Source organism: Rhinopithecus roxellana, chromosome 4 (assembly GCF_007565055.1).
Source record: "Rhinopithecus roxellana isolate Shanxi Qingling chromosome 4, ASM756505v1, whole genome shotgun sequence".
NCBI lineage: Eukaryota > Metazoa > Chordata > Mammalia > Primates > Cercopithecidae > Rhinopithecus > Rhinopithecus roxellana.
Genome location: NC_044552.1, coordinates 87,884,296 through 87,907,587, shown reverse-complemented (window position 1 = coordinate 87,907,587; position 23,292 = coordinate 87,884,296). Strand labels below are relative to the sequence as shown.

At 36.1% G+C, this 23,292-nt stretch overlaps 1 protein-coding gene across 7 annotated transcripts in view; it reads right to left on the bottom strand.

The window, feature by feature from the left end:
- MYO6 (myosin VI) overlaps window positions 1–23,292 on the bottom strand; it is a 172,062-nt gene that overhangs the window by 61,855 nt on the left and 86,915 nt on the right. For all 7 annotated transcript variants that reach the window (XM_010372237.2, XM_010372240.2, XM_010372241.2 and 4 more), the window contains 8 exons: window positions 22,836–22,909; window positions 20,893–21,022; window positions 18,577–18,682; window positions 15,815–15,870; window positions 11,091–11,188; window positions 10,400–10,564; window positions 6,758–6,838; window positions 3,204–3,384 (listed from right to left, as the gene is read on the bottom strand). In XM_010372237.2, coding sequence (XP_010370539.2) covers window positions 3,204–3,384; window positions 6,758–6,838; window positions 10,400–10,564; window positions 11,091–11,188; window positions 15,815–15,870; window positions 18,577–18,682; window positions 20,893–21,022; window positions 22,836–22,909 — 891 coding nt within the window. The remainder of the gene's footprint in view (window positions 1–3,203; window positions 3,385–6,757; window positions 6,839–10,399; window positions 10,565–11,090; window positions 11,189–15,814; window positions 15,871–18,576; window positions 18,683–20,892; window positions 21,023–22,835; window positions 22,910–23,292) is intronic.

The following is a 23,292-nucleotide window of genomic DNA, read 5'->3' as shown; positions in this document are numbered from 1 at the left end:
GGTCTTGATCTCCTGACCTCGTGATCCGCCCGTCTCGGCCTCCCAAAGTGCTGGGATTACAGGCTTGAGCCACCGCGCCCGGCCTTTAATCATGTATTAATCTTATTAATTCCCTGCCTCTTTCCAAACCTCCTTAACTTCTGTTCACTTTCCCTTCAAGAGAAGGAAGTTAGAGAAGAAAAATAAGAGATAATGCAAATAGCATTACCTTTTGGGCATTTCATACTCTTCAACTAAATTGATCATGCAACACTTACAATACGCTATACAACTGCATCTTCTACCACAGGGTAATAATAAGAGGTGTGAAGATGCCATTTATCACTTCTAACAACATTTCTAAAGTGTGTATTAATTATTGTAAAGTTTTTTTTGTGTTAGAATCTCCCACATGTGCTCCTTTGGTATAACAATGCTAGAGAGCAAATGAAATATATGCTAACATTCATTATATTTTCAAAACAAATCTTCCAATCCTTCAAAAAACAATAAAAAATTTTAATGCACATTAAGAACATACCTAATTTTGCTTGAATTTTTTTTCATTTTAAATTGGGAGCAATCTGTATTTTAATTGTACTTACTCATTTAAAGCACTTATAATGATTACTATGTGCCAGACACAAGTATTCAAATCATTTTACAAATATTTAACTCAGATATTCCTCTTTATAACATGAGGTAGGGACTATTATCTTCAGTTTACAGTGAGGAAACTGAGACATGAAAAGGCTAAGTTCCCTGCCTAAGGTTACACAGATAGTATGTGGTAAAGCATCTGGATCAGGAGCACATGTTCCCATCCACTATGTTATGTTGCATCTCACATTATTGATTTCACAGCATTACGGAACACTAAATCGGAAAATCATTAAGACATCTATTTTAGTCTGTTCATTCATAGACACAAATTTCAGTGGCCTGGGAAAAAGAAGGGACAATTATCACAAGACTCTGAGTTAGTCAGACATGAGCAGAACCAGCTCTCACATCTACAACTTCATCAATAACCACATGCATCACTTCAACACAGGTTCCACTTTTGTAAAATGGAGATAATATCCCCTACCTCATTACATTTATGATATACAGATTACAATTATGATGTTTATGATGACATACAGAATAAGAAGGGACCTGCATATAACACTTTTTTTAATCTTCTTTTTTTTCCTGTTTTCTTGTGCTCTTTCCCTGTATGCACACTATTGCTAGTGAGAAGAGGCGCCAGCTGGGCTTCCTGGGTAGAGTAGGGGCTCAGAAAGCTGTGAAACTCACTCATTTCCTGCATCAGGACTTACTTTGGTCCTGGATGAATAATATTAAAGATATGTGCTTAAAATATTCCTAACATCAGGATTTGTGCATGTGTTTTCTTCCCCAAGAAAGCTACAAACAGCAAAAATTTTGCCGTAAGCTTCCCTATGTCCTCTCTCCCTTTCCCCTCCCCTGAAACTAAAAGAAATGTTAAATGCCCATTTTTCTGTGACCAGCCGGCCTTATCTATGCTCCTAATTCCAATTCCTTGTAAACTTTCTAAAGTCCCATAAAATCCTGTCTCCTTTGCCATGCTGTGGCAAGGTCATAAAGTAAATAAAACTTAATTCCGGTTTTCCTCAAAATCTAAAACATATCACAAAATAATTTACTGCCTTTGTTTCTCGCTCTGGTAACATTTTCCCGCTGCATGTATTTCCTGCCTTAAAGAGTTTAAAAGGCAACTGCATAATCTAACTCTGGCTACCTACTCGGGACCCCTTCCATGCTGTGAAAGCTTTGTACTGTCACTCTGCTCAATAAAGTCTACAGCTTTTTTTTCTCTTGGTCCCTGTCTCCATCACTCACCGCGGGCAGCTGCCACACCAATTCTTTGGCGTGGCTAAGGCAAGAACCTTTAGTGTTACACTAGCTACTGATTGTACTTTAAAAGTCCTTCTCATGGTTTATTCAATTTTGCAACTGAAGAAACTAAGGCTCAGAGAGCCTCTGGGATCTAACACCAAAGCCCATTATTGACTACTACATTAAATGGTGCTGTAGGTTTTCCTTAACTCATCCTAGGTATAAGATCCTACAACAATGTCTTAACATAGGAGTTGACAATCTTTTTCTCTAAAGGGCCAGACAGTAAATAGTTTAGGCTTTGCAGGACATATAGCCTCTGTTGCAACTAAACTCTGACACTAGCACAAAAGCTGGTATACACCACACATAAATGAGTGGATGTGGCATTGTTCCAATAAAATTTTACTTACAAAAAACAGGCAGTGGGCCAAATTTGGGCCATGGTTCATAGTTTGACATTCCCTGTATTCACAGATCAAATTTCGAATTATGTAAAGTCCTACTGTTTACGTACAGACTGAAACACTGGAGTTGAGAAGTTGCTTTTCTTTTCAATGTGCATAGGATTAAAATTTTCATTTATCATTAATAAAGTACATGGGCTTTTATATATTAAATTGCCCTAATTAATTTATCCAATGATCCTGAACATTTTCAAAAATGCCTTAATAGCTGGCCAGGCGTGGTGGCTCATGCTTGTAATCCCAGCACTTTGGGAGGCTGAGGTGGGCGAATCACGAGGTCAGGAGATAGAGACCATCCTGGCTAACACAGTGAAACTCCATCTCTACTAAAAATACAAAAAATTAGCCGGGCGTGGTGGCAGGCGCCTGTAGTCCCAGCTACTCGGGAGGCTGAGGCAGGAGAATGGCGTGAACCGGGCAGGTGGAGCTTGCAGTGAGCCAAGATCGCGCCACCGCACTCCAGCCTGGGCGACAGAGTTGAGACTTCACCTCAAAAAAAAAAAAAAAATGCCTGAATAGATGAAAGAGAATTAATCTCCTCACCTATTGGAAAAGTGTAATATAACTGGAAATTTTAAAAAGTGAATATAACTGGAAAATCTAACTAAAAATTACCCTAAATTTATCAGGATAAAATAATCAGTTGTTTATCCTTCAAAAATGAGAAGTTTATTCCTAAGCAATATCACTGATTTGTTCACTGATTTGTTGATTAGAATTACTGATAATGAAACAGTCTTCATTTGGGAGATTCAACATGTAACCCAGTATATTTTAGATATTTCTTAAGCATTTTTTAAGCAGCTACTCATAAACAGATCCAATTTTCATATTACAAATAAATAACAGAAATCCTATTTAATTTTTTTCCTCTTAAAAAAATAAAAAACAAACCTGAAGTGCTGCCAGCTTCCTCAAAATCAATATTTCCAAGGTGCAGGACACCAGCTACTACCCGGAAGAGATCAAGCTTTTCTTCATCATCCAAACCAATTTTTTTCATAGCCGTGCACATTCTAATAAAATCACCATGGTCATCTAATAGAGGATCTTTCATAGAACCTGCCTTAAGGTACTACAAAACAAGACGACACCAATTAACTGATTGTTACATTATTTAAGTACACTAAAACTACTACACCAGGTCAATTAATGCACTATATAACATGCAAAAATAAATTCTGTCAATGGGAAAATCTTCACTATTCTAACATTCAAAAACTAAATGACCAGGAAAAGTATACACAGGATCTCTCTTTTCTATTTCTCTATTTACTACATGTGAATCTACACTTATCAGCAAAAATTGCAATTAAAATAATGGAATTAGATGTTTTTCAATTAAATTACAATTTCAATTTTCACTCTAAAGTCTTATAATCCAAGGATATTAGAAAAAGATAAAAAATGCGGTAGAAAAGTAGGGAATATCAATACTTGTATCAACATTACAGATTTTTTTTAATTAGGTAATGATAATATAGTCATTTAATTATTCCACAATGTATACATGTATCAAACATTACATTGTACTCCAATGTACGGTATAAATATACATTATTCTTGTCAATGAAAAAAGAAAAACTAAGTTAAAAAGTGCAATAAAAAATTTAAATGTGACAATTAGTATGACACTCCTTTAGGTTAACTGCCACCAACTGCACCAATATTAAGTAGTAGTAAATAGTGAGCAGGTTGATACAATTTTCATACCTTAGAATTCTTTTTTAAAGTTTTTTATATGCATATATATATAGTTAAGTATATTAGTAAGCACAATGCTTACTCTAATAATTTACACAATGACTTAAAACATTTCAGAAAAAATGACAAGAAAATTTGTTTTCTCTCCTAAAAGAACTTGCATCTGATGTACTCATTTGTTAGACTCTATACCAACTCAGAAGAAAAAAAGAAGAAGAAAGTCAGGTCTGCAGAAACTAGAAGGAGAAACATAAAAGTTACTGGACACGAAAAGATTGTACTAGAAATTTTCCAGAACTTGTGAATACATAATTTAACATTAAGTAACAGGATCACGATTAACTGGTCATTAAAGATGCCTCCCAGAGACGGATTTTTTTTCCTCCCAGTAAACAAATGATTCCCAGCTCAAGCTGTAATTGTCTTTCCATGAAATTATTTAAAATGTTCAATTATGAATGTGCAACATTTCTGGAAAATATCTAAGACAATAAAATTCAATTTATTCTTAAAAGAAGCAAAGGAAACAATCACATGCAGCCAAAACTGTTCAGCAGAAAACACACATCATGCAGAATTTTTAGTCTTGCAGTAGAAGAACTGCTTCATTTAAAAACTGTTTCTAATCAAAAGTTAATGAACATATTTGCTGTATGGCAGACTAAAAATACTGCATTTTTCTAAAAATTACACACAACCTAAAGACATTCAGATGGAACTGGGCAAAGGGTTTAATTAGTCAAAATGATCACCTCATCCTCCTGATAAAGAAGACATAAAAAGTAATTTAAACATATTAATCCATTATTTAACTATACACATAAACACACACTCACTCAATGCGAATAAGATTTCTGACAGAGTATACTGACTCTAGAATAAGAGGGTAATTTTCTTCTTTGGAGAGGACATGCTACTCTTTGGAGAGTAAACTTCAGTTTTCCTTCCTCTCAACTCCATTTTTTTCCATGGCAAATGATCAAATTTCTATCTTCCCCCAACCCGTCAGAACTGCTGCAATGTACCACTAGGAAAGGCTTCCATTATCTTAGTGAAAAGAATATAACTACTATATTTTGATATCTCAGAAAAACAAAGTCTTATCAAGACAAAGAAAGATACCATAATAAATATTAATGTTGCTTCTTAAAGTACCAACCATGGCTATAACAAAGTTTATAGTTTGTAATTCAGATTCTGTATCTATAATGATATATAAAATATCAAATTAAACAAAAATTAACTGTAGGGTTGTCTGATTAGAATTTTAAATAAAGGAATATTTTATTTGCTTTCTATCCTTTTATATAAATATACTAAAAACATAGATCATCTCATCCATTTTAAGAGGAGTCAAAAATATTGGGCTTACAAATGTAGAAGCATAAAAAACTGACTATTATAAAAACTTGTTCGCTCACTCAATTTAAATTTTTAACAAAATTAATAAAAGTAACATTAACAAGTATCTATCATTAATCCTTAGTATTTCATAATTTAAGTCCCTTGAGTACATGCAACTTAATACCACTTATTAAACACTGCATATTAAAATTTAGAAGGGTTGTAAATTTTTAGATTAAGAAAATGTTTTATAAATAATTAATGGTATAATTATATCTAATTATTCTTAGAAATATAATTTACTGAAACCAATATATAAATTTTCCATAATATATTACATAAATATGATGTTTTAAACAGAACTACAATAATATACAAGCTTTTTTTTTTTGAGACAGACCCTCATTCTGTCACCCAGGCTGCAGTACAGTGGCGCGATCTCTGCTTACTACAGCCTCCATCTCCTGGGTTCAAGAGATTCTCCTGCCTCAGCCTCCCGAGTAGCTGGGATTACAGGCACATGCCAACACACTTGGCTAATTCTTGTAATTTTTTAGTAGAGACAGGGTCTCATCATGTTGGCCAACCTGGTCTCGAACTCCTGAACTCAAATGATCCACCCGCCTCAGCCTCCCAAAGTGCTGGGATTACAGGCGCGAGCCACTCCACCTGACCAGGTTTTTTTTGTTTGTTTTTAATTCTGTTGCCCAGGCTGGAGTACAATGGCATGATCATGGCTCACTGTAGCCTCCACCTCCAGGGTTCAAGCAATCCTCCCACTTCAGCCTCCCAAAAAGCTAGAATTACAGGCATACATGACCTCACCCAGCTAATTTTTTTTATTTTTTGTAAAGATAGGGTTTCACTATGCTTCCCAGGCTGGTCTCAAACTCCTGGCTTCAAATGATCCTCCCGCCTTGGCCTCCCAAAGTGCTGGGATTACAGGTGTGAGCCACCATGCCCAGCCTATAACATTTCTTCCCAAGAATGCTTAATCTATTTACTGTCTACATCAAGGCTCACTTCAGTCTTGAAATAGACAATAAATTGTAAAAGACATATTCTTAAGCTCAAGTGGTAACATAAGAGTAAGTTTCAAATATGCTAGAAGAGACTGATTCTTAGGCTATTTAATACCTTCATGCTTGAAAACAGAATGAGAGGAGAGCAGTGCAGTGATGCCCAACCAGGAAGAACAGAACCTGTTGCTTCACTAGATACCAACAAGAGGTATAAAGTATTACACTGTGAAAGAGACTTAGATGAATATTTAGTTTTTTAAACTATAAGCCTAAAAGTCAGAACTCTTACTTGGGCTCCAAAATAAAAATTGTAACAAGTCTTTCAGTATGATTTTTTTTTTTTACATTAAAGATTTTAAGAAAAATGGTCTACTATACCTCAGGACTTTTGCGGTTCTGTAAAATCTGTTTGTCCGTTTCTTTGTTAGCAAAGTATCTAGTGCAGCCTCGGTTTAAATACTATGAAAAAACAAATTAAATATAATTAACATATATGATCCACAGGGAAATAATACAGGAGAAAACACAACTTATAAAATAGTGCCAACCATGACGAATTTCTGAACACAACTTGAGTAGTGTTTAATCTCGCCATTAAAATCAATACTTCTATATTTTATAAACATTTTCTTCCTACTAATAAAACCAGGAATATAAAAATCCTAATCTCTGAAAGGAGATTAAATAAAATGATTAAAATAAAAATCAATGACATAAAGGTTTTCTACTTTTAAAGGGCAACAATTTTATATCTTTTCAGTATCAAAAATCTAAATACAGTGCATAAAATCATGAAAATCAACTTCCTACTAAATATGTAGAATCTCAAGTAAGAACCCATACTGTAGTTTAATTTTTCAAGCAATATTTTAAATTCTGAAAAGTTAAGAAAGATAAATACTATCCTTGATTTTCTTAATTTTTTATTTTTAGAGTCAGTTTTTTAAAACATGCTTTTCACATTTATTGAAAACTAACAATGACTGTACATAAATTACAGTACTTGCTTTATGGATCAAATAATTTAAGGTTTTCTTATTTCAATGATTTACTTTGCTTACCAAAGACTTTCAAAAGCTAAATGCTTCCAAAATACAGAACAAGAGGAGCAGTTCAAAAAAAGAATATCTATCAGTATCAACAAGAATCTACTGCTCACATTTATTAGTCCTGCAACTGAAAGCCTGCTTCATTTAAAAACTGTTTCTAATAAAAAGTGAATAAACATATTTGCTATATGGCAGACTAAAAATACTGCATTTTTCTGAAAATTACACACAGCCTAAAGACATTTAGATGGAATTGGGCAAATCTGATCAGGAAGGATGTACACAGAGAACAGGATGGACAAGTTTTTTAAACATCTCAGCTTCTCTTAAATCAGGTGACTATGATTTTATTGTATCATGGCATGAATTCCCAGATTAAATACACCACATCATACATATACCAAAAAAAATTTATAACAAATTTGAATGATATGGGGATAAATTTAATATTTTAGACAATGAATGCATCTATCATTCCTTCTCCATTATAATTAAATGCTAAAATACAGTAAAAACAAGACAACTATATACATGGTTTTTCTTTTCTTCTACCCTAGAATATTTGTAAAAAAAAAAATAAAAGAGAAGGGAGGAGAGACAATGTTGGTAAGCATTTTCAATGGACTGTTTCAAATAAAGAGCTCTTTTACTTAGCAGAATAATAGCTTAAACATATAGAGCCAAAACAAATATGTTCTTTTCTACCAAGCATTTTGTCTCCTCACTCCAATCGTTTTGTCAAGTACAATTGGGCAGTGGGGCCTAATATTACAACCTTGGATAGAAATGTGTCCTTTTAGTTTTTCTGTAACTAGAACACTATTCCTGCCATCTATTCTTATTCTATCCACGCTTTCTTCACATTCAAGTATCTATCCATGATTACAGCAAATGGCTCCATAACACATGTGCAGAAATATTTGAAATGTCTAAATAACGCAAACATTTTTAAACCTTTTACTTTTTAAAGTATATGTGTGATTAATACAAATGTTTTCAGACAGGTATACATCTACAATTCTTTACATACTAATTTTGATAGAAGAGTGACCAAAAAAATTCAACAATTTTGGAAGTGTTCAACCTATTGCATGTTTCCCCTTTGTTTTTAAAACCTGATCTCTCAGTTATAACCAGCAGGCTAAACTATAGAAAAATCTGATGAAATCAGTAACACACTTTTAAGCCACGTTAAGGCAGAATTATTTGGGGGAAGTGGATATAGTAGTGTGTGTGTGTACGAGAGGAATATTCAAGATGGCAGATGTATGCAACGCTGTTCCCCTACTTTCCCTCTTACCATCACAAGGACTTTCCTGTAAGAAAGGAAATCAGACCTCCTGGTTCACACTGCAGAAGCAGGAAACCCTCTGACCAGATAAATTTCAACAGCTGCCCTTTCAGGATGCCTGCCATTGTACCAGGAAAGGCTGTATATTCTGAAACCCGAAAATACTATGCTCCCAGGCCTCCAAGCAGGAAGAAATGCTAGATTAAGGCCAGAATAGTCACATCACTTTACTGTCAAATAAGTATTGACAAAACCATATCATCATTATTATATTTCATGTAGTTCCTAGTAATTTATTCCTTTTTTTAAAACCATAGTAAAAAAGAAATGCTTCCTTTACTTTCATGAAAATAATGTGGGCAACTAACTTCAAATTCCAATTAATTTGGAGAGTTCTAGAAAAGACTGGACATTTTAGAAGTATACAGAAACATTTATAAAGCGTTTTAAGACAATAGACTTCTAAAATTTGCAAATACACAATAAAAGAAATTGGTTGAAGTAAAAGAAAAGCTGTCTGCAAACACACACACACACACACACACACACACAACCACAGAGCAATAATTATGTGTGTTATGATTCTCAAATGGAGGGTTTCTGACCAAAAAAGACTATCGGAATCAGCTGGGGAACTCTATACAAATGACATTCCTTACTCACATTCCATTCCTTTGTATAAACAACATTCCCATACTCCATACAAGGACACTGTTTTCTAACCTGAGAATCTGAAAATTGTGTTAACCATCCTCACCGCTCCTAGAAACTCTACTCCCTTGGCTTGTAATTCTCGGGGGTGTGGGGTTTGGGGGTGTGTGTGTGTGTGTGTGTGTGTGTGTGTGTGTGTGTGCACGTGCGCTTCCCACCACATTCTAAGTTGCTCAGGAGCAGGGACTGGGTAAGGAGCAGGGACTGGGTATTATTTATCTTTTCAATCCTGGCCCAATGCCTGGCACCCAATGGGCAAGCAATAAATATTTGTTGCTAAAGTGAAGAAATACAATCATGTGTCCTTTATTAATATTAATTCAGTGTTCAAACATTTTTACAGATAAGTCAAAAGTAACTTTAAAGCTAGTATTACAGAGCTATTATAAATTTCTAATTGAGTTTAAATTGATATAGGGTTTAACATCTATCCTTTTATCTATTCCATTATGTGCCTCCTCATATAGTAGTATATTATAAACTCAGCAGTACACCTTAATAGAGATCTTCTCAGTACAGTGGTCATTCTAACATGTTATACTTGATCCAATGTAAGTTACATACACACAACAAGTAGATTTCAAAATCCACTAAAATAAGTTTTAGGCCTGATGGCAATTCTGTTTTCAAAAATTGTACAAAAAATTGTTTTTCTTTGAGACAGGGTCTCGCTCTGTTGCCCAGGCTGGAGTGCGGTGGCACAATCATGGCTCACTGCAGTCTCAACCTCCTGGGCTCAGGTGATCCTCCCACCTCAGCCTCCGAGTAACTGGAACTACAGGTGAGTGTCACCATGCCAAGCTAATTTTTTATATATTTTTTTTTGAGACAGGGTCTCATTACATTGCCCAGGCTTCTCTTGAACTCCTGGGCTCAAGCGATCCATCCGCCTCAGCCTCCCAAAGTGTTGGGATCACAGGCATGAGCCACTGCACCTGGCTATATGAAATTTCTTTTCTTCCGACCTACCCGAAAATTATCTGGTGAGCTCAAATGAAGTTTTTCTCTAATATCTTCAGAAGCACCAGCACACAACCTATAAAAGATATGATAATTTCTTTCCTCTTTGCCTTGAACACAGATCCTAGATTTCTCTAGGAGATAATGTGAAACAAATCCTCCAACAACTGAGCTCTAAAAAACAAAACACAGAGAAAATATGTTTTTGCATTTAAAGTCTTAAAGTATAATTTACCAATGTTAAATTATTTACCTTTTCTAATACACATTTGTCTATCAAAGAGGTTATAATATGCATCAAATAAAGGGGAAAAAACAACTAAATGTAAGCATAGAGTATTTATAATGGTCACCATTTTAAATATCCTCATTTAAGTCTCTACCCAAATCCTGCTATAAGTTTTGAGCCAATGAAGAATCACAATTGATCCTGCACTGTACCTCAACACAGGTGCTAGAATATCTTACATGACTAGCTATACAGTAATACTCAATGCTGAAGTCAAAATCAGTATCTGGACTTTAAATTGTGAAAGGAGCTTTTAGATGGTCGTAGTGGACACGTATATTCCTGCAACCATCTAAAGTAACAATGAAACTTAAAGGGATTTACCATTAAGTGCAAGTACAGCACCAATTGACCCTTGCATTTTTACAAACACTCCCCAAAAATATCATTCCAAAGCTTACGCTCACTTACCTTTTCATTAAAATGTATTTCTACAAATTTCCCAAATCGACTGCTATTATTGTTGCGAACGGTCTTTGCATTTCCAAAGGCTTCTAGGAGTGGGTTAGCTATTGAGAAACAAACAAAAAAAAAATCAATCAAAAAATTAGCATGACGGAACAAAACAAAATATGCATAGTATATCTCCATTTGTTAATATATATGTCTAGAAAAAAATGCACTAAAAAATATTAACATGGGCCAGGCGCAGTGGCTCATGCCTGTAATCCCAGCACTTTGGGAGGCCAAGGCAGGTGGATCACGAGGTTAGGAGTTCGAGACCAGCCTGGCCAAGAGGATGAAACCCCATCTCTACTAAAAAATACAAAAATTAGCCGGGCATGGTGGCACACGCCTGTAATCCCAGTTACTTGGAAGATTGAGGCAGGAGAACTTGCTTGAACCTGGGAGGCGGAGGTTGCAGTGAGCCGAGGTCACACCATTACACTCCAGCCTGGGCGACAAGAGCAAGACTCCATCTCAAAAAAAAAAAAAAAAAAAACCGACATGAAGGAATTCACATGTAATGCCAAATTCCACAAATATTTATTGACTACCCACTATGCTCAGGCACTATTCAAGTCTAGGAGATGGAAAAATTTCTCAAAAATATAAAAAGAAAATGTAAATGTTATATGACTAAATGTTTAAGCCACTATGTTACAAAATGTACAACTCGACTTCAAAATTTTTTCCCTAAGAATTTTACTGTTTTATCAAGTATATCAGGCCCAGAAAAGTAATTAGATAAAACAGCAAACCTCTTGTGAGAAAATATAGGCAAGGGTTGTATTATTTGAGTTACTTTTCTAAAACATCTAAAACATTTTACATATTAATAGTCTCCATATTTAACATTTTTACATGTATATCCAGTGAAATTTAACATATTAAGAGTTTACAGAATTACCTAAGAAAGGTTCTCAGAATAAAAGGTTTTAAAATCCTAATGAACAAATATAACATTTTCACTGTTACTTTATAATCATCTATCCACATATCATGACTGGATAAGAGTTATTAGAGTCTACTCTTATACTCACCTAAGTCTCAATCATACACATACCAAATTAGTGTTAATCTTACACACATATTCTCCATCAACAAACTTAAAGTGCTTCATAATGTTTAGTGTTAAAATGTTTTTTATGAAGCATGTTCTTCCTATAATAAACACGAAGCTGGCCGGGCGCAGTGGCTCATGCCTGTAATCCCAGCACTTTGGGAGGCCGAGGCAGGCAGATCTCGAGGTCAGAAGATCGACACCATCCTGGCTAACATGGTGAAACTCCATCTCTACTAAAAATATAAAAAATTAGCCAGGCATGGTGGCGGGTGCCTGTAGTCCCCGATACTTGGGAGGCTGAGGCAGGAGAATGGCGTGAACCCAGGAGGCGAAGGTTGCAGTGAGCCGAGATCGCTCCACTGCACTCAGGCCTGAGCGACAGAGCGAGACTCTGTCTCAAATAAATAAATAAAAAAAATAAAAAATAAACATGAAGCCATATTTCTTATGAAACCTTTTCAAGTCAATTTCTCCTACTCTATCCATAGTAGAATGCTTAACTAGTCTCTAAACTCTTTCAAAGATCATTCCCCAGCCATTTCACATGCCAAAATAAGAAAGAAAACATTAAAACTAAAAAATATTAGCATATATCCCTCGTGTTTCAGATGGGAGAAAAAACTGAAGCTAACATGGTCAGTCGGGGCACAGTGGCTCACACCTGCAATCCCAGCACTTTGGGAGGCCAAGGTGGGCGGATCATGAGGTCAGGAGTTTCAGACCAGCCTAACGAACATGGTGAAACCCCGTCGCTAATAAAAATACAAAAATTAGCCAGGCGTGGTGGCGGTCGCCTGTAGTCCCAGCTACTCAGGAGCCTGAGGCAGGAGAATCACTTGAACCCGGGAGATGGAGGTTGAGGTGAGCCAAGATCATGCTACTGCACTCCAGCCTGGGTGAAAGAGTGAGACTTCATCTCAAAAAACAAAAAACAAAAAACAAAACAAAATAAACGTGGTCAACTCACTCTTCAAAGGCCACATAACTGTCTATTGACAAAAAGGACTCAATTACAGGTCTCCCCCACTCCCTTATTGGTAATCTACTAGTTTTTGCTGAGGAACTTAATACAAGTAAAATATCCCAATAGGATAAGAACTTCTCCAACAGAAAATCATATTAATGCTACTAATAATATACTCATTCCAAAACCAGCAACTAAACTTCTACTAAGGATGGCATCAAAAGACTATGCCCTTCTAGTTACACTTACTATTATCCATTAAGAGGCTATAGAGCTGGGCACAGTGGTTTACGCCCGTAATCCCAGCACTTTCGGAGGCTGAGACAAGTGGATCACCTGAGGTCAGGAGTTCAAGACCAGCCTGGCCAACATGGTGAAACCCCAACTCTATTAAAAAATACAAAAATCAGCCAGGCATAATGGCACACACCTATAATCCAAGCTACTTAGGAGGATGAAGCAGGGGTATCACTTGAACTCGGGAGACAGAGGTTGCAGTGAGCCAAGATCACACCACTGCACTCCAGCCTGGGTGACAGAGTGAGACTCAGTCTCAAAAAAAAAAAAAAGGAAGCTATAGAAGCATTTGGAATAACACTTGGAGCATTTGGAATAACTTATCTCCACTATAACACACTACATACTGTACAGCACATTACTGTGGAAGAAACTGGACTTATATCCAATTGTCAAGTGAGTGTGCTCCTCAAGTGAGCAAATCACAATACTAATTAGTCTTTTACTGAGGCAGCCCATAATTTGTTCTTTTTTATTAATTTATTCAGTTTTTAAGAATGACTCCCTTGCTAAAGTAAGGTACTTTACTGTGAATAAAGCATTACTTATGAGATAAGTACATATTTGGGTATGTTACACCATCACATAAACTGTAAATGAAACTAGAAAATTCTTTATATTAAAAAAAAAACTTTATTGATGCTCAACTTTTAAAATGTTTATTAGAGTTCTATTTAGATTGATCTACATGCAGATTTTATATCACTGTCAAAAATGCACATATCATTTGCTATGATCTAGCAAAATGCATGAACATACAAGGCCCCAATAAGTCTGTTCAACTAACATTTTTCTTTAAAATGTCAAGAGCATGTGTGTTGCACTCGTAGAGTCCCAACTACTTATAAGGCTGAGGCAAGAGGACTGCTTGAGCCCAGGAGTTTGAGACCAGCCTGGGCAACATAGTGAGATGCTGTCTCTACTTTAAAAACAAAAATGGCCAAGAGAGTGTTAAAATATGCATTTACTATGGCATGCAGTTAAGATGTCTAGGTTTATACCCGAATTTCACAACTGATGAGCTATATGAGTTTCAGCATATTTAAATATTATCATCTTTAAAGTAGGAATAAAATAGTTTCTAATTCATTCTGTGAAGATTTAAATTAGATAACAGATTTTTAAACAAGATAACGCCTAATACATCCCATATATGTTATTATCACCATCATTATTAAAAAATGCTTACTGAGTACATTGTGGGGGAAAGTAAGGCAGGGAGAAGGAGAAAGAGTGTTCAGAGAAGCCTGTTTAAGACAGCTCAAAGAACTACAAGGAGGCCAATGTGATTAAAGCATAAGGAGTTAGAAGAAACATGACTCTAGGTGAGATCAGAAGAGGCAGGGGCCAGATCACACAGAGCACTGTGGGTGATGTTACACATCTGGCGCATGATGCTGAGAGCAATATGAAGCCATCAGATGATTTAAAGCAAAAGAAATTATTCCAGCCAGGCGTGGTAGCTCACCCCTATAATCCCAGCACTCTGGGAGGCTGAGGCGGGCGGATCACCTGAGGTCAAGAGTTCAAGACCAGTCTGGCCAACAGGGTGAAACCCCGTCTCTACTAAAAATATGAAAATTAGCCAGGCGTGGTGGTGGGCGCCTGTAAGCCCAGCTACTCGGGAGGCTAAGGCAGGAGAATCGCTTGAACCCAAGAGGCAGAGGTTGTAGTGAGCCGGGATCAAGCCACTGTACTCCAGCCTGGGTGACAGGTGAGACTCCGCCTCAAAAAAAAAAAAAAGAAAGAAAAAGAAATTATTCCAACTTCCATACAGAGACTGGATTAAGGAGAAGTAAGAATCTAAGTGAAGAGACCAAGCAGGAGTCTATGATGCAGGAGGGCATCATGCAGGAGATTCAACATAATGGTAGTCTAGGCCAGTAGTCTCCAAACTGAGCTACAAGAAGATTTTCTAAGGAGGTATACACTCATGGATAGCTTAAGGAAATCAATTTACACACTACTGCCTTTGTTAAAAAATGACTTCCCTAAAAAAGCACCTAATGCCAATTAACCCTTCTTCCTCTTCCCTTTACACAAAACAAGCTCCACAAAACAAACAGGATGCTAAAGACATTCCTGTATTTCTTTCATTCATTCAGCAGATATTTATGCTCTTTATCAGTTACCATTCTAGGGGTTTGCAATATGAAACAAAAATCCCTGCCTTCTTAGTGTTTTCATGAGGTGGGGGTGGGGGCAAAAACAATTGGTATTAGGTAAATAACAAGATGATATATGAGCAATGATTTGTAGGAGATAAGAGAGTCTTTTGCATCTCTGAGAGAAGAACATTCCAGACCACTGAAAGAAGTCTTGTAACTTAATTTCAGTACATGCATACAACAGAAAAATTAGCAATACCTTCAACAATTCTGTCATCAATATCTTGACCTGTTCCATAGGATTCAGTCAGGTATCTGTTCAAAATATAGGATAAAAAATGTTGATGACAATAATATGGTATACAATTATTTATAATTATATTATTTAGTACATATAAAACTGAAACCTAGATCATCACTATAACAAATGTGTACTTAAATGCAACTATTCTGCGACAGCTTTTTAAATGTATTTAAAATTCTATTTGGGGCCAGGTGCAGTGGCTCATGCCTACAATCCCAGCATTTTGGGAGGTCAAGGCACGTGGATCACCTGAAGTCAGGAGTTCGAGACCAGCCTGGCCCACATGGTGAAACCCCTTCTCTACTAAAATACAAAATTAGCCAGGCATGGTGGCATATGCTTGTCATCCCAGCTACTCGGGAGGCTGGGGCAGGAGAATCACTTGAACCTGGGAGGCAGAGGTTGCAGTGAGCCGAGACTGCACCACTGCACTCCAGCCTGGGTGACGGAGTGAGACTCCGTCTCAAAAAAAAAAAAAATTCTATTTGGTGGTACTATGCTCATTACCTCAATGATGAGATCATTCACAACCCAAACGTCTATGTCACAAAATATATTCATAACAAACCTGCACATGTATGGCATGAATCTAAATGCTGAAATTATAAAAATGAAAAATAAATTCTATTTGTATTGCATTTAACATCTAATCTATTACATTTAACATCTAATCTAACACATTATTTTTAAAATTGTTTTGGGAATATTCTGATTTTATCCAACTATTTGATTTTAAATATATTATATTCATCAACTACAGGAGATTTCAAAGCCTTTTGTGAGAGCCTATTAATTCAATCTTCGGCTACAGAAAACCAGGCAATCTGCCTCTGAAGAACTGGGAAGTTATCACTCTTCATGTTGTTTCACTGAAATATGAAACACAGACAAATAACTATTTGCCTGGCACATTTCAAAACAAAAAGCAATCCTTAATTTAAAATATAAGTTCATATTATTAGTTTATAATTCCTTAACTTTTTGTTCATTTTCATATATTAACCATAGACTCATATAGACTATTACATACAGGAAAGAAAGAAAAAGAAATTGAAAACACTTAGAATCCAAGAATATTGGGAAGCATTCATTTAACAGAATTATGTATGTGGGTGTGTGTGTGTGTGTGTGTGTGTGTGTGTGTGTGTGTGTGTGTGTGTGTATAAAATAGCTGTTAAACTCTTCAGTTGATTTTATATAGATAACTCTGAACAGCATACATAGTTACATAATGAATAGCAAAATTTCATAGTACCACTATGCAGCAATCAACTAAGAACTGTAATTCTGTGGGAGTAACACTGGTGAGTATGCTGCTCCTAGCAGTAGTTGAACCACTAGATCTAACCTCGTGGGTATGTAAATTAAAAGAACTATACTACAATGAGTGTTACGATTCCTTCCATTTTTAAAAAGCTATAATTCTAAACAAAGTGTAAGGCCAGGCATGGTGGCTCATGCCTGTAATTCCAGCACTTTAGGAGGTCAAAGTGGGAGGGTCACTTGAGTGCAGGAGTTGGAGACCAGCCTGGACAACATAGCATAACCCTGTCTCTACAAAAAAATAATTAGCCAGGCATGGTGGCACATGCCTGTGGTCCCAGTTACTTGGGAGGCTGAGGTAGGAGGATCACTTGGCTTGGAGGAGGTCAAGGCTGCAGTGAGGTATGATCGCACCACTGCCCTACAGCCTGGGTGATGGGGCAACACAGCAAGACCCTGTTTTCAAAAAACAAACCAAACCAAACAAACAAAAAAACACAATGCAGAGAGTTTAAGTTAATGGCAGCAAAGGGAACACGTTCAGAGGCAGGCTATAGGGAAATAGAAATAAGGAGGCCAATTATCATAAGTTTAAGGTAAAAAATGGTTTTAACCATGCTAACAGAAATATAGACAGAACGTAAATGTTAGATTCTTAAGGAACATTTCCAGATCACCCTTTGTCTAACCAGTACTGGTCTCCTCCAAGATCCTCATGTGAATAACATGTCAGAGCAGGCTTTCAGTCATCTATAGATTAGCTTCCATATAAGGTGTCTGTATCTTAAAAGGGGTAGAGCCCACCATTCCAAACTATGTCATGAAGTATGCAAAGGTATTAAAAGTCAGTTCAAATTCTCAAAGAAATATTTGCACAGCCTATAGTTCTCAAAGAACTATTTGAACAGAATAGTTCATAACAGCACTATTCACAATAGCCAAGAGGTGGAAGTCACCTAAATATTCATTGACAAATGCATGGATAAACAAATGTACCATATATCTACAATAAAATATTATTCAGCCTTAAAAAGGAAGGATGGGATACAAAATACTAAAAAATAAAAATAAAAGGAAAGAAATTCTGACACATGCTACAACATGCATCAACCTGGGCTGAGCACGGTGGTTCATGCCTATCATTCCAGCATTTGGGGAGGCCAAAGCAGGAGGGTTGCTCGAGCCCAGAAATTCGAAACCAGCCTAGGCACCACAGTAAGACTTCATCTCTACAAAAAAATTAAAAGATTAGCAGGGCATGATGGCATGTGCCTGCAGTCCCAGCTATTCAGGAGAATGAGGTGGGACAATCACTTGAGCCCAGGAGGTCAAGGCTACAGTGAGCTGTGGTGGTGACACTGCTTTCCATCCTGGGTGACACAGTAAGACCCTATCTCAAGGGGGGAAAAATACAATCAACCTGCTCAAATATTTCAAGTTAGCTGAATACTCACCTTAGAACAAATTTTGTATTTTCTGTTTTACCAGCTCCTGATTCGCCAGATACAATGATAGACTGACTCATCTTGAGCACCTTCATGTCTCGAAAGGCTTTATCAGCTAGGGTCAAAATAAGACATTAATGATGGGCAATATATTAAATATAAAGTTAATAACACAAAGTTCACTTTAGGAGCACTTACTCTTAAAGAAATCATAAACGTTCAACGTTAATGAAATTTTAAAATAAAGTCATTCAAAAGTGTTCAAATCATTTTAGAAATATTTAATTTAAATGTTGTATCTTATTATCCTAAAAGTTAAGTAATATGAAATCCAAATAAACAACTCTTAAGTTTCTGACAGAATGTCTTGATATTATGGGCTATGGCTCATCTCTTTGCAATTCCAGAGCTGATCTGCAGAGGGATTTAGAAAATGGTCACTACGCATAACTAATGAAGTCCCCAGCGAAAAGCAGGAATTAATGAGCTTCCAATTAAGAAATCTGGCAACCACAAATTCGGCTACAGAAAACAAAATACATAATGACAAAATAAATCTGTGGGTTTTTTTCCTGTAATACAACTATTAAATTTATGAATCTTGTAGAATTTGTCAACATTTTACAACGAGGCAAAATTAACAACTTTAAGTTTCCTAGATTTGCCACTGTTTACATATATAATTTTTAACTATCTTCATTACACTCCAACAACTTAGGCTATAAACTGTATTAAACGTCAAGTCTACACAGACAAGTTGAAACAATTTAAGGCTGTTAAAGCAGTCTCAAATTAAGACAACTGTATTTGAGGTCATCACAATTTGGCTATATAAGACTATCTCTCACCTCAGACATGTGCCAAGAAGACTTTAGAAATGGCTTTTACTCTAAGGGGAGAATGCAAACCTTATGCAAGAGTACACACATCCCTTTGTCCAGTTTATCAGCAACCGGTTCCCCTGTTCCACCCCCCACCCATTTTTGTTTTTTTTTTTTTGAGACATGGTCTCTCTCTGTCACCCAGGTTGAACGTGGTGACACGATCTCAGCTCACTGCAGCCTCGATCTCCTAAGCTCAATCGATCCTCCCACCACTGCCTCCAGAGTAGCTGGGACTACAGGCAAGCGCATGCCTGGCTAATTGTTTCATTTTTTTTTATAGAGACAAGGTTTTGCATGTTTGCCCAGGTGGGTATTGACCTCCTGGGCTCAAGCGATCCGCCCTCCCAAGTGCTTGGATTACAGGCATGAGCCACCACACCCATCCTCCACATGTTTTTAAAGAATCATTCCAAACACTTGTTTTTTAGTAGTAAAAAGCTAAAAATAAAAGCTCATTGATTTACATTTTAAACATGTAACTTTTCTCCAGTGATAAGTTTGCACATATTCAGGTTCTAAGGGATTTTGCAGGCTGAACACACGATGCCTGTCATAGCTTCTTTCAGCCAAAAGTAAATCTGCTGTTTCCCTGGTAGAGTAATTACGTCAGCCATATTTACCCTACTTAGTAGCAGAGAGCACACAGGTCAACCAAATCTGAAAGTGAAGTCTGGTTAGGCCAAGCATAAAGAGAAAGCCCAAAGAGAAACAGGCTGCACTACGAACAAGTTCCAACACATGTCACTTAGCTGCTTTATGTCTGAATGCAAAGGGTTAGCTAACACTTCCGTATTTGGTGGGAAGAGGGGTAACTGCTCATTCTGATCAAAAACCTCCACCCGCTATGCCTCAGATCTGGAGGACTTCAAAATAAAAGAGAAGCTGAGAAAGGCAAAGAGACACTACTGTCTTCCCATACAGGTTCTCCAGCAGTATGGAGCATATACTACTTTTAATCCTTTAATTTTATAAACCCCTGATGCAAGATGATGCCCAGAAGTCTGTTCTTATAGCTCAAATCTAGTCCAAGTAACACACTCACAAGGCATGAGCTGGGTAAGAAATGAAGGCCAGGACCTCAAAACTGTGAAGGAGGACACTTTTAAGATGGAGTTGATGGTATTAAAGAGCCTAAAAGTACCATTAGGTCAGTTTTATTACATCCTACTTTCAACTGGGCAGACATCCCTTACAGGACACAGGCATTTAACACAAATAATGATGTACGGAATGCCTGCCCCATTAGTTGACTGCAAAAGTGTTCTTCCCCACCCTGTGTAAAATACTTGCTCCTAACTATGTTGAGATATCCAAGAAGTATACAGTTCCTCCAAAATATATGTTCAATTTATGGTATCTTTTATTAATCTAAAAGAAAAACTGAGTAAATCTGTACAATATAAAGAAAGACAAGAATTAAAATACAATTAAAATCACTTACCAATTGCAAAGACATGAGGTGGTCTTGTCCCAAGAGATTTTCCTTGATATGACTTTATTGTTTCTGAAGAATATATTTTAGGTATGTCAAAGTATGGATTCACTGCAATCAGAATGTTGGCGACATATGTCTAAATACTGAAAAGCATAAACATAAAATTTTCCAATTACTATTTTCATTTAAAGATAAACAAAGCTCATAGAAGAAATAAAATACAAAAAATCTCAATTATCTATATAACTAAGACTCCCAAATCAGTCCTAAATATTCCGAGTATTCCCTGATCTTTATAGGATCCATATTTCTCCAATTCTTAATAAATATTTGTATCTTACCAACCCACAGGCACCTCAAGTTCAGCACATCCAAACTCAAAATTATCTCTTCCCACCTACCTCTGCCTCAAAGAAAGTATTCTCCTTCCATGTGCTCCCCCAGGGACATGGCATCACCACCAAGTCACCACAGACAGAAATCTGAGTCTCTAGCTTCTATCTCATTCAGCCTTCTTCTGTCGACTCTACTTATGAAATCTACTCCCACACCTAAGTTTTGGTCATTTGTATTCCTTACCTAGTGTATTCACCCTGCTACTGAGGAGTTTAATATAGCTTGTAGCACCTTCTAGGCCCATCCCTGTCACTGAATGCCAAGGATTGATTTAGCTCTGTGGTGACCATTTGGTTCCAGATTTCTTCCACACAATATATGCTAACCATTACCTAGAACATTTATAAGTTAAATGTTTAATGAGCAACTTAAGCTTGCTTTTAATTTTGGAATTTAGCACATATTAGATGTTCAACATGAGTCAGTTGATTGAGTAAATTTTGCCTCTAAATATATTTCTAATCAAGAATAGCCACATTTAAACTTAAATATGTTCTTTATTTAGTTGATTTTGAAAAAAATCAGGGAGAAAAGTAAAGTCTTAAAACTATATATAACTAGAAGATGGCAAGTATGCTCTTTTGGAATAGAATAAATAAGTCCTATTTCCCAGCTGTCACTACTTGGACAGGTGGCAGAGACTAAATGTAATTTAGTCAGAATTAAGTAAGTACAATTAGGCAAATTGATAGTGATATAAAAGATTAAGACTGTCATTTGATCTAGTAAGTGTCAAAGAAGCCATGTGTTTTCTTCGTTCAAAAATAATGAAGAGCCCCATCTTTATAACAGGAGAACTACAATGGGGTAATTTATCTCCAGCCACCAAAGGACTATATGGTTAGGTCATATTGTAATAAAGTCTCATGCATGCCCAAAGAATAATTATAACTAAAACATACTAGGTGAAATATCCATCTGAATGATTTGATGGAAACCCTGACTATTTACACTGAAAGCATTTTCTTTCATTTTTGAATATTCTGGACTTTGAAGGTAGAGTATCTAGGGTCTAATGAAATTCAGCAACTAAATATTTAGGTTCTATGGTCAGCATTCCTGTGTTCTTAATATTTCCTCAGATACTATCTTCTATTCTAATTTACATTTTTTTCCTCATTCAAATTTTTAATTTCAATATACATTCCTTACAGGCTGCTTTACATTGTCTTCCAAACAACGTGGAAAGTGAATCAAACATATCTACAGACATACCAAAAGTAAAAAATCAAAACCAAAAACCATTATGGTGTTTTCAAAAATACTCAAACTGGACATTTTTAAGTCCAAAAGATACTAAACAACACTCTGAATTCATAATTTCTTTCCACGAACACTGATTAAGTGCCTTCTATGTACCAGGCATGTTTTAACCCCCGGAGTTCAAGTTGTAAATTAGAAAAAAATATTTGTCCTCACTAAGCTCATACTCTATTCAAGAGGCTCAGATCAAGCATGATTTTCTGTTAGAAAATTTCAAGTGTGACAAAATCAAAGAGTACCACTTGAAATAATTATCTCCACAAAAACTGACACCATAGGAAAATACTTACATAAATTCTGTCTTTACTATATCGAACTTTGATATTATGGAGCAGTGTGGCTTCATTTAAATACATTAGTGAACCTAAGACAGAAAATTTACATATCATTAGAGAGTTGAAGAAAACAAAATAAAACAATACTATCTTAATCTGAATCACTTTGACTTATCCTAAAAATCAGTTGTTAGGTTACATTTAACTCCATCTTTTTTAAAACCCAGGCTGATGTAAACCCTAGAAGCTGATTTAAAAGCGATCCAGTTTACATGTGTTACAGTGATATTTTTAAGTAATGAATTTTCAACTAAAGGAGTAAACCTAGTGAGTACCAAGTGAGTACTCGTTAATGAAGGTTGATTAAAAAGTACAATTCAAGAGGGAAAAAAGTATTATAATAGATAGCTCTGATTTTAATACACTTCTGACACAACAAAGTGATGACACTAATCCAATCTGATACTCAGAA